Source organism: Wasmannia auropunctata, unplaced genomic scaffold (genome assembly GCF_000956235.1).
Source record: "Wasmannia auropunctata unplaced genomic scaffold, wasmannia.A_1.0 LD335274.1, whole genome shotgun sequence".
In the NCBI taxonomy this organism is placed as follows: domain Eukaryota; kingdom Metazoa; phylum Arthropoda; class Insecta; order Hymenoptera; family Formicidae; genus Wasmannia; species Wasmannia auropunctata.
In genome coordinates, this window is record NW_012027616.1 from 150,549 (window position 1) to 162,806 (window position 12,258).

The 12,258-nt window shown below is 43.2% G+C and overlaps 1 protein-coding gene across 1 annotated transcript; it reads right to left on the minus strand.

The window, feature by feature from the left end:
- Window positions 1–4,054: 4,054 nt before the first annotated feature.
- LOC105457339 lies at window positions 4,055–10,316 on the minus strand. The gene is made up of 4 exons (XM_011701956.1): window positions 10,307–10,316; window positions 8,258–9,229; window positions 6,596–6,841; window positions 4,055–4,374 (listed from the first exon to the last, which is right to left on the minus strand). The coding sequence occupies exons 1-4, from the start codon at window positions 10,314–10,316 to the stop codon at window positions 4,283–4,285; spliced, it is 1,320 nt and encodes a 439-aa protein (XP_011700258.1). The 3' UTR covers window positions 4,055–4,282.
- Between the last annotated feature and the right edge of the window lie 1,942 nt (window positions 10,317–12,258).

Consider the following 12,258-nt stretch of genomic DNA (forward strand, 5'->3'; position numbering starts at 1 on the left):
TTGGAGATAATAAGATATAACTCACGGAGTTTAGAAGTCGTTTCTAAAACGACGCTCGTTTTCGAATGTAAACCGCGAGGGAAAGTTAGGAAGCGAAGGGCGCGCGCGTATCAATGTTCGAATAACCATTTTCATTCTTTAATATCGCCCGTTTCGTTCCGCTCCTCTCTTTGCCATCAGCTTTGCTTAATCTGATTATTGCATGCATTCCGTGGCTTCGCGTACGTCGGTGGGAGGAGGGGGGAGGGGGGAGGAGGATCATGAGAGCAAACAGAAATATATAGGAGCAAAAATATAATACTTTGATTGAAATATCCGCGCTCGTCTGGGCAATGCATCAGGTAGGATAATTAAAAAAAAATTGCAGACACGGAATCATTATTTTCCCGATGTGTGATTATCCGGCGTTCTAACAACGCTCTGAAGAAAAATAAACATTTATTCTTCCGCTGACCGCGATATTGCGGACGGCAAACAATTGATATTCCGGTTGACAACACGGTTCTACGTGTTGTAAAGTTAATTCGGCGCTACGAACGATTTCATCAAAATTCGAAAAATTTCAATTAATATTCCGGGGCTTCGAATGGTTCTCGGAATACAAAATTCTTCCGTACAGAATTTCGTGCAGTTTCGAATTATCGAATTAAAGAATCAGATACGATATCTAACTCGCCGTTTGAATTCGTGAAAAATGTCACTACAAAATCTAGAAAATTTAATTTTAAGAGAGTAATTTGTCTTAATTTTTAGAAAGGAAGAAAATTGGTACACAGAGTAGATTATTGAGACGAACTTGGTTTTTCTTGCGTTTTCTCATTGACGGTCGCACGCTCCGTCGACGCGAGGCCTCGAGTTATCACGGTAGTGACGCGTCGTGACGCCTGAAGACGCGGGATTGACTTGATCGGGGACTTGATCGGGATTGTATACACACGTGATTCGCGACCGCGGGGCACCCGGGTCAGATCTGATTGTTGTTCACAATGAGCTTATTCGTCCCTAAGAAGCTAGAGAAATCTTAACGGCTAGACCCGATATTAACACTACTTCATATACGCTACAATTATATGTATACGCTGCGCTCGTAGGTACAGTATGGCTCCTAATGTGATAAACCGCTAAGTGTCCTAAGTAGCCTAAAGTCTCTACCATGTCCGGTGAAAAAATGAGAAATGCGCCGCCTCGCGCGCGTGGCACGTGGCGCTATATATACTCGCAGTACAACGTTGTGCGCACTTGACCTTGAGATAATAATGTATCTTTCACGGTGTACCAAACCCACACCGAGAGGTGCCAACGAAAGAAAGAGTTCGATCGATCCCTCTCTTCTGAGAACCCTGAAACGGAGACACTGCCGCCCGATTGTGAAGTGCCGTTGTCCGAGATGATCCTTGAGTATAGGCGTGAAATAACACGCGACGCTCAAACGGATCCCGACGAGGCTCCCTGGCCGAGGCGAAGGGGGGGGGGGGAGCGGAGGGGGGGGAGGGTAAATTACGCAAATTACGCGCGGATCGAACGAAATCCTTCGCGGATTCTACGTCGGTCAGGCACGGCGTCGCGAGCAATTTCGCGCGAGATCGAACGAGAGAGCCGGTAACAAAGTAATTGGACGCGGATCGGAACGAATAAGGCGAGTGTGACGGGGCTCGAGAGATGTTGGGAGCTTTCGTCGCATCCGCGTTGAGTCTCCGCGCCTTCCTCTCAAGAATCGATCTCGCCCGACGGCGTCTCACTGATTGATTGATTAAACTCAAAATCCGACGGAAAAATCTTAATGGCGTAGAAATTACGTACGACGCGAATTGAAAAAGTGCTAAAATAGCGATTGGCTTTCTCCTACGGTTCCACTCTTTCTCACACGTCCCAATCCCCCTCCCCCCTCTCCCCTCCTTCCCTCTCCCCACGTCTTTCTCACACTCTCTCATTCCAATTTTCTTTCATTTTCGCACACACACACACACGCGCTCAATTCTCACTCACTCACTCACTCTGTCTCTGTTGTTCCTAACTTCCTCTTTGTTTGTCTCTTCCTTCTACAACTCTCGTCACTCGATTACAGCTTAATTATTACAAAGATGGTTGTACAATAATATATATAATATAGACTCTGTATTAGTTACAATAATATCGTAGCGTCCTACACCGTCGCGTCCGGCCTATACCTCTGTCGTTCATTAATCGCGAAAATCGGAACCGATTGGCGTTTTCTTTCTTCGAAGTTTAACGCCTTCACGCTCGATTCCACTAAGCGCAACATTCCCTCCTCGTTATCACCGTTCTCTCGAGCGTGTACTGCTGTCGCGTAAGTGTCCGTTGTGTCTGCGTGTGCGTATGTGTGGGTGTGTGTGTGTGTACGTCTCTGTATACATGTTTCTCGTGTCTTCTTTTATTGCTTATTGCTTAATATTAACGTTGTCGAGCGCCGAGCGGGGGGTCAGCCGCCGAAGAGACGCCGGTCCGCGCGCATCTCGCCGTATTAATTAAGCTAATCGATTGCTCACCAGGAGACAAAGACCTCGGCGTCGCCACCGCACACACGTTTAACGTTAAAAGGCAGTTCCTCCCTTCCCCCTCTCCCTCCCCCTCCTCGCGACTCGACGGTGACATCGCACGCGATCTTTATCCTCGACGAATAAAAACTTAGAGGATCAGCCGGGGCGTTGCATTTGCCAACGTCGCCGTCTAACGAGATGCTAATGAAGCGAAAATATAGATCAAAGGATCATCCCGCCGTCTGCCTCCCGCGGCAGAGGGACGCGCCGTGTCGTGCGATTTCCTCGGCGGTCCCCTCGCTCGACGCATGAATAAAGAAAAATGTGGTGAGCCGTGTGAGCCCCGAGGAAGAGAAAGACCCCCCCTCCTGCTGTACCGTGATGACATCCAGAACGGAGCCCCCAGCCTCGTTTAATACCTAATCTCTTGACCTCCCTTAATTCTCGACTCGATTCGAGGTGAAATAATATTTTACACGTTTGTTCTTATCGGCTAGAGGACTCCACCGGTGCTAATTAAGGCTCACTGTCCTCTCACTCTCGCTTTGTCGCTCAGCCGAATCATCGCTCTTACCGCGCCCGGCTACAAGCTCGTCCTCCCGCGGAGGACGAGCGCGCGACTCACCCGCGATCCCATTTTTTTTCCCCCCCTCTTCATCCGTCGCGGCGTCACGTCAGGACGAGCCTCGGAAATCCCGCCTCGATCCGTCGAAGAAACGACAGCGTATATATTACTTGTTTAATTAATCGATATAATTATTACGCGTATCGCGCCCGATTAACTCGGTACTTATTGAGGGTACATGCCCGAGAATGAGCAAAGAAATGAGCGTGCGCGCGCGCGCGCGCGCCCGACGAAGAGAATATTTACCGAGTAAATGCTTCTTCATCTCTCTTTCCATTTTTTCTTTTCTTTTGCACTCATCGAGGATACGGTCTCCTTCATCGCGCAGTCATCCCTTTTCCGTTCGTCCTAAAAAGTAACGATCGCGCGTCTCAACGGCGTTCTAGAGAACGAGAGGACTCCGGGACGGTCGATCCTACGAGGACGAATCGCCTGAGGGCTCCTCGTCCCTGCACCGAATCGAGGTCCGCGTCGCTCGGTCGCGATACCGATCGTGATATGGGCTAACCATAAAAATCGCCTAACAACTTCGTCCAGCTCCGCGCTTTCCGACTTCAACCTTTAGTGCCTACGCGCTACGTCCGGTAAAAAAATCTATACTGGCCAGGGAAAACTCACGCTCGAAGCTGCTCTCCCGATCGCTTGCGATCGCGCGTCACGCCGCCGACGATTCTTCCGTTCGACGTCCGACTCTTCCGAAAACAAGAGATCTTTTTTTCCGGATCTTCCATCGGTTCTTCGCGAGACGATCCCTCGTGCGATCCTGTCGTCCGTCAATTCGCTTACTCCTTATCCGCTTCATCGACGACGCGGCTGTCTCTCTTTCTTTCTCTCTCTTCGGCCTCGGAACGACGATCGCGCGAACGCGAATTTCTCCCGACAGTTTGAAGAAACTAACGAGGAGCCACGAGCACGATTGTCCAAACCGGTCGATGGGCTCCACTTTTCTCCGCGTTTTTTCTTCCTCATTCACGGTCTAAGATCGCTGCACTCGTCTGCCTGCTCTTGCATACGCGCACCGCTCGATCGATCGAGCCACACACGGCCGATCACTGCGTCGTGAAATATTTCTTATAACGATCTCACTGAGCGTCCGACACCGCGTTTGAGTCCCGATCCCTTAATTGATTTCGAATAATTGTCGCGCTTTCGATTAGAATCACCTGAATATCGCGGCGACCGCCGTCAGCAGGACGATCGTCAGGTACGTCGATCGGCTGATCTGTCCGCCGTTCGCTTCCATGCACTGGCCTGTAACGGTAGAGGTAACCAATTTTTAACATTTTAGAATATTTTCATGCGCGTGCACTTACATGCAAGATAGAAGCGACGCGACGTTTAGCTTCTTAGCTAACAATAAGCAACATTTACTTATGATTAATCAATCTCAACATCCCTCTTTCATATGTATACACGAAGTGTTTTTACAAGTACGTACTAAATATTTTCTTCGAAAATATACGTACTTATATAAAATTATATATTGCGTAGTTATATTGCAAATTATATAGAATCAGAAAAATACAAAATTCAACTCTAACATTGTATACTGTGGAATCTCTAGTGCCAATCAAATTGAATTCTATTTGAGTCGCCACTGCTCCTATTTAATAAATAATTATTTTTAATTAAAACCATATAGTTATTTTTAAAAAACAATGGAATTGTTTATGGAATCTTATTAATATAATATATATCGATACTTTTAACTAAAAGTGGAGTTAAATAATTTGAACTGCTTTAAAAACTGCTTAAAAAAACTAAAACAGAGGAGTTAAATAATTTAAAGCAGTTTAAATTTAATTCAAATTTTTTAAAAAATAATGGAATTGTTTATGAAATCTTATTAATATAATATATATCGATACTTTTAATAAAAATTTCTTCTAATAATTTCTTTTAATAAATTTCTTTTAATAAAAGTATCGATATATATTATATTAATAAGATTCCATAAACAATTCCATTGTTTTTTTAAAAATTTGAATTAAATTTGAATTACTTTAAATTATTTAACTCCTCTGTTTTAGTTAAAAGTATCGATATATATTATATTAATAAGAGCAGTGGCGACTCAAATAGGGTTAAATTTGACACTATAGATTTAACAGTGTACAAGATATCAAAATTAATTATCTTAAGTTGATATTTACAGTCGGTTCTTAAGATGGTCTTAAATACAGTTTTAAGATGCCACAAGCCAATCGCAAAGTCGTATTAGCATTTTAAGACACTACATAAGGAAATTTTAAAATAAGAACGGATTATGAATACCGATTTTTCTATATAAATTACGTTCTATTGATTTTTTCTCTAGATATGATAAATATAGTGTAAATATAGTGTAAGTTTTGTAATGTTGTGTGGTTTAAAATCCTACGAAATGAATATGTTCTATGTAGCATGATAACATCCGATTGGATCATCGAGGCTGCCAGTAAAACGAATACCGTAATTAATGCCAGGATAATATACCGCGTTCCAGATATTTAACGGTTATTTCGCGCCTCCGAGATAGCCTTAGGTCTGGTGACGCATAATTCAGCGTTTATCAACGCGCTGTCGCAGTCTATTTGTCACAGAGAGCTACGCGAATGTCGCGCTAGATTATGCGTGGCTGTCACGCACCCTCCGCGACGAGATTTCGAGCGGCGCAATGGATGACAATCGTTGACTCCGCGATTTCGATTGGATGGCGCAGTCTTCACGTCACGAGGAAGTTATTGCAGTATATTGAACGTTTTGCGAAAGGACGGAGCGTCTCGTCGCGTTTTTCCGATCGGCCGCGATGAATTCACGAAGCCTCCGCGATGTCGAAAGAAAGTGCTGATATTTTGATATAAAATTTACACTTATTGTTTAATGGACATCAAGAGAAATGCTTGTTTTATGTATAATTTCTCTTCCTTTCACAATCCGCATGTTAAAAAAAATTAACTTATGCGTATGGCAAATTGAATAATGGAAAAATCTTTGCAGATTTAAAGCGAATAATATATGACGATAAACTGCGAATAAAATTGTTACATTTTGTGTTTGATGCATGAGAGAACAATGAGATAAAAAGCTTATTAAATGTGTGATTAATAATATAATTTTAAAAATAAATTAGTTATTTATTATTATAATAATTAATATAATAATTTATATTATTTAATTATTAATTAATAATTCCATTTTCTAATCAATTTTCCAACATTAATACAAAAGGTGCAGAGACTCAGATGGCATCTTTTTAAATAAATTCTGCATCACTTTTGAAATTAAATTTCGATATTTTTAATATTTCACTAACGATATTTAACGAGAGATATTGGCAAAATTAAAATCATACCGCGTATGGCTCTAACATAATGTATATCCAGAGTACGGGGTTGCGTGTACTCGTATCTAGTGTTATCGAATTAATGCTAATCCGGGGAGGATGGCGCAGCGACGGAAAGCGAAAGGGTTGACGTAGGTTGCCACTTACCGGTGCTGGTAGCGTTGAAGGCCAACATCGGCGGGGGCGGTGGGCCCCTCTGACACGCTATGCGGCTGGCAGTCAAACTGACAACTCCGCCGCTCTCTTTGTACATGAAGCACAGTCTACGGCTGTTCCTGTAGGGCTGCGCCCTGTTGTTCTCGCTGTTCGACCACGCTGTTCTGCGCGCCAACGGGGTGGCGATCACGAACTGCGTGCCCTCGGCGTCGAACCATCTACCGTGGCAGGAGTAGGCTGGAAGGCAAAGAGAGAACACGGGGCTTGCCAGAGGTCTTCGCGAAACAACGGGAGGGTTGTGCTCGGTGGAGAAAGTTTCGGGATAATAACGGTCGGATGAGGGAACGAGAGAGGAGGAGGAGAAGGAGGAGGAGGAGGGAGGGTTGGCGTCTCGACGGCCGTTACCCTTCGAGTGCCATTATTTCCCCCCTTCCCCTCCTCGAAATAAACTTCGGTGTCGAGGGTCGAGAGAATATCCATCCGGGACTGAGAAGCGCCAGTCTACGCGGACGGGAAGGATGCAGGGAAGAGGCGAGGAACGGACGTGCCTCGCGGTTCTTTCAAACATTCAGGCATTTCGATCTTGATGCGCGGAATATCGCGCGGCAGGGGAGCGCGCGCGTTTCGAGTATCGCCCGTCTCTCGACCGTCGTAATGAAGTTACCGACGTTATGCCAGGATTGATAAACGCGCGGGGGCGCAAGTTTTGGGTGGTCGATAAGAAGCGCGCGCGTTAATATTGTCGCTTTAACGCTGAAAGACTCGAATGCGTCATACTGTCGCGGGGGTAATATTTCCGTGAGCGCGATAAGTGTCGCGCCGTTGGTGAGCTTGATTGCTAACACTGTTTTATAATATCAATGCAAATCCCCTGAGAAGATATTTTGCGATTATTTCATGACTTTCATTTCATTTATTTCTCAGGACGCAATTTTTCTGCATAGATATTAATCTTTTTTTTTTCTGATATGAAAAAAGCTAAGAAAAAGGTGAATATATCGTTTAGTCATGCACGTGGTTTGAATTAACATTAATGAGGGAGATCACGAAAAAGTTTCATTATAAAGAAATTTTTTTTTCTAGAAATATCTATCTTTTATATCTACTTTTGTAAATTACTCCATATTTATTGCTCACGAATTCTTTGATCGAAATCGATGTTCTTTAGCCATAAGATACGCAATTTTCTTAGCAAAAATGCACAATTAATTCAAATAAAAAATCTTTTTCTACAGGAAAAATTCTTGAAGATTAGAATAAATGCTTATCCAAATTTATCGCTCACGAATTCTTTGATCGAAATCGATGTTCTTTAGCCATAAGATACACAATTTTCTTAGCAAAAATGCACAATGAATTCAAATAAAAAATTCCACGGTCGTTCCTGATATTTAATCAAATAAAAAATCTTCTCTTCTACAGAAAGAAGAACTTTCTTGGAGATTAGAATAAATGCTTATCTATCTTTAATAATTTTCCTGGTATTAAAAAGACACTTTTTCTGAGCCGCGTGTCGAATTCTACGCTCAAGATGTCTTGAAAAACGAAATAATTCTCCTTCGTCATTCGCGGTAGTGTGCTCGTATTCAAGAGGTCAGCGCGGCACAAGGCTCTCGGTGTGACGGTAAAGAGAAAGAAAAGGCAGATAATTACCGGTGATAGCGTCGTCGTCGACGCAGTCACTTTGAAACTCCATCCTGTCCGCCGTGGAGCAACCCACGGTTAAGGTCGTCACCTCGGAGCTGCACCTCGAATCATCCTCGTTGTTCCTCTTCTCCCTCCTCTCCGGGAAGTCCTCGTCCCTCTCGCGCTCCTCGAGCTCCCTCTTCATCCTCAAGAGATCCTTGTAGGTCACGCCCTTGTCGGCCGGATTCCCCGACGCGGATCTCTTCCGCGGTGGGCCATCGACCTCCAGATAATCCCCGAAATAATCGCCTTGCACCTGCAGCGTGCTGGTGGTCCAGCTGTCGTCCGGATCGGCGGCCCAAAACCGTCCGATCGCGTCGACGTCGTACGGATGGAAGTCCTCTATTTTCGGGTGCCTTCTCGACCTGTTCGCCTTATCTCTCGAATTCACCTCGTCCTCGACCGTCGTCTCGCCCTCGTTTCTGCCAGCCCTTCCGCGCTCCGTCGTGTATCTCGCGTCTCTCTCGAGGCGCTCGACGGCGCGCGACCGCCTCGTCTTGGCGCGCGAGCTGTCGGCCATGCGTTGCTCGAAGTCGCCCGCTCGTCTGAATTTCGCTCGCAACGCGTCCCGTAGATCCCGTAAACCCTCCTCCAGCTCCGAGGATCTCCTCGGCGGGGAGACCTCCTCCAGGCTGTAGTCCTTGCGGCTCCGATTGCCGCCGCGATTCGAACGCGCCCGCCGACCCATCCTCTCGTGGACCAGATACTCGTTGTTCGCCCGCCTCTTCTCGACCTCGTAATCCAGCTTACGGCCCCGCCGGTCCTCGTTTCTCTCCTGTGCGTGCCGCACCTTTTCGCCGTCGTGCCGGATGGGCAGGGACGACTCCTGCTGCTGGTGCTGGCTCCTGCGGCTTTCGCGCGTGTTCCGTTGATTCCGATTCACGTCTGTCACCGCGAATTTGCCCAAGTACGGACAGGTACGTGGTTCCGGAGAGCTCGCTGCGACAAAAAGCAGACGCAAGATATCGTAAAAATATCACATTTTCATCTCAGAATCAGCACAAGCCAAAAAATTTAAAATTAATTTAGAAAGTATATTACAAAAATTTATAAGATTTAAAATCAACAGATATTCCAGGATATCACTTATTAAAATTATTTTTTAATTTTTAGTTCTTTGACTTTGATTTTGAAGATAATAATTATACATAATAAACGTTCTTAAATTCATACTTGATTTCCTGAATAAATAATTGTTTTTAATAGCATAATATACGCGAGATGATACAATATTTATATTGCGGGTAGAGAAAATTTGTGATATGACAGAGCAAGAATAAATTTTGCAGTATTATTAATGACATGAAATATCACGCTCGCTTCATTTGAAGCATTAATAAAACGCTGTCGTATAATTCGCGATTTACAATTATGTTTTTATATTTACGATAAAGGAGTTAATTTAATGCGCGACATTTGGAGAGAAATGAAAAACGGCAGCACGATAAACGTATAAAAACGTATGAACATTTATCGTGCACCTCGAACGATACTTTTTGTCGCAATATTCGGACACGGACCGCTGGAATTTTATATGAATGTGATAAAATTACAAGCACGTATAAGCGCAACGATATTATTACTATTATTATTATTACTGCTATTGTTAATATCGCAAGTTACATATATACGCGTGAATATGCATAAATACCAATAAACGCAAATGGCATTGTAGATAAAAAGAGTTGCTGTAAATTAATGATCCTATCTACGGAAGTAAAGTACCGATATGCTCGTAATTTCTACGGCCTAGGAAGAAACTTTGAAGTTGAGTCTTAAACGGAATTTTAAATGCCGTAACTTTAGAAGTTGGGACAAGAAGCTCGACGAAGGTTATCGATCCCTGCTAATGATACTTTCTTGTTAGTGAGAAAGTACGGTATATTTTAAACCTTGGAGGGGTTGGAGGGAGAGAGGGAGGGACGAGGGGGTGGAGGGAAAAAAGTTCTGAAAGGAGCCACGGATGTCCGAGTCTATTCAGGGAGTTCACATAATCATATTATATCTCTTATATACCCTGAGACATAGTTGAAAATGTTATATGATAATGGCGGTTCCAAATTTAATGGGACTTAAGGTTAATCGTTTTTTCCAAAGTTGTAGCTAATTTAAAGAAGTTACACAGTTTCTGCCAGAAGTAACGCAAAAACGTAATGTTATTTCTCTTGTAATATTTTTATACGAGAAATTCTGATGTATCTCCGAAGCGTATTATCTACTCTAATATCATATCAATCTTATCTTACATTCCTGCAGAGTGATTTATATTATTGTATCTATATTATGTCGATATATTATTAAAAATTCTTATATATGCATATATATCTATTGTTAAAATTTATTTCTCTTCTCAAATAAATTTTTCTCTTTAAATTCACATAATATATATGAGCCACGGTAAATACCGTCAATCACGCACGTTTGCGTCGCACGCAAACAAGGATACGCATTGTGGTCTTAATAGAAGCTCGTTAGGTCGTAGGAAAGGAGAAGGCAGCCAGGAGTCTCTCTGGAAGGCCCAAGAAAGCAACGGAAGATGGCGAATAACTATAACGAGTGAGAGAGAGAGAGAGAGAGAGAGAGAGAGAGAGAGAGAGAGAGCGTAAATCGACCGTAGGCAGACACAATGCTAACTTTAACGAGACAAATCTGACGACGCACCCTCGAGCCAAGGGCGCCACTCTCCCCTCGAGCCTGCGATAAGCTGCATTATCGTTTTATCTCGATACCGAGCCTTCAAAACTCGGCAGGCTAACGATCGACTTCACTTCTTTTTTATATTTTAACTACATTACAATATGTGCCTCGGGTTAATTGAAAGCACATGAAATACGGCGCTCGCGAAAATGGAGAAAGAAAAAAAAACAGTATATCGATTATCCTGTCCGGGGAAAATACAGCGAAGGGTTTAATTGCTATTTAACGTCGAAAGAGTTGGAAAAGTTCGGGTAAAGGGAGTCGGAAAAATTTACATTTACTTGCTCTTAATTAGAAAGCAAGATTCTGTTACAAAAGTAACAGGAACCTCACTTTCTAATTAAGTTCCAGGGAGATCCGCTTTAACAACGATACTGTTTTATTTCATTTAGTTTGCAACTTAATTATAAAAATACGATAATACTTAAAAGCTGGCAGAGAGAGAGATAGAGAGAGAGAGAGAGAGAGAGAGAGAGAGAGAGAGAGAGAGAGAGAGAGAGAGAGAGAGAGAGACGTGTATATAAATGGAAGACCGGAATTAATCATTTACTGTGGGATCAACTTCACAGTCTCATTTCCGTTCTTACTTCAAGAATAGGATTTCGCTCTTGTTTTTACGTTACCGCTCCATTTTGCGTTCCCGAATTTCGCAAAATCGATCTTAATGGCAGCTTGCGCGCGACGATATCGCAAAAATCTCGTTATTTTCACGGTTAATTAGACACGATTTTACGGCGACGCAAAAGCGACGTATACGGTCTCGGCGAAGGCCGACTTGATTTTTCCGACTCGTTAGGCGATTCCCGACACGAAGGACTTGCCTAAAAGGACGGGTACGTTAAGGGCGGGTTATCGAGGAGAGGTTGGGAGTCAGTCCCTTTGGTCTATCTCGATTCCTTTGTGTTCAATCGGAAGGGCGAGTCACGAACTGTACTGATCGTTATTTATGCTGCAAAGCTTTGTCGCTTGTCAGAGTATCACGGATCTTTTTTCGATAATAAAGCGTGTTCAAGTTTATAGACCTGTTCTACAATTTAGAATATTAATTCTGGCAATTTATCCTAATAATAATAATGATGAAAGTTGTTATTTTCACACAAATCGTAAAAGCAAATAAAAAAGGAATATGTTTCTTAATGTAACATTTTGCATAATATTTCGTATCAACGAGACTGGTCTGCTTTAACGTTGCGATATGTTATCGTTCTAACATGTCGCAAATCGCAAATTAGAGATATACATATGTATGTATGAGGAAACATATCCTTCCT

What these genes read in the sequence shown, in the direction of transcription:
- LOC105457339 (XM_011701956.1), bottom strand. An exon ending in CGACGACGACGCTATCACCG is followed by an intron (nt 6,842 to 8,257) that starts GTAATTATCTGC and finishes TTTGCCTTCCAG; the next exon opens with CCTACTCCTGCCACGGTAGA. An exon ending in CTTCAACGCTACCAGCACCG is followed by an intron (nt 4,375 to 6,595) that starts GTAAGTGGCAAC and finishes CTACCGTTACAG; the next exon opens with GCCAGTGCATGGAAGCGAAC.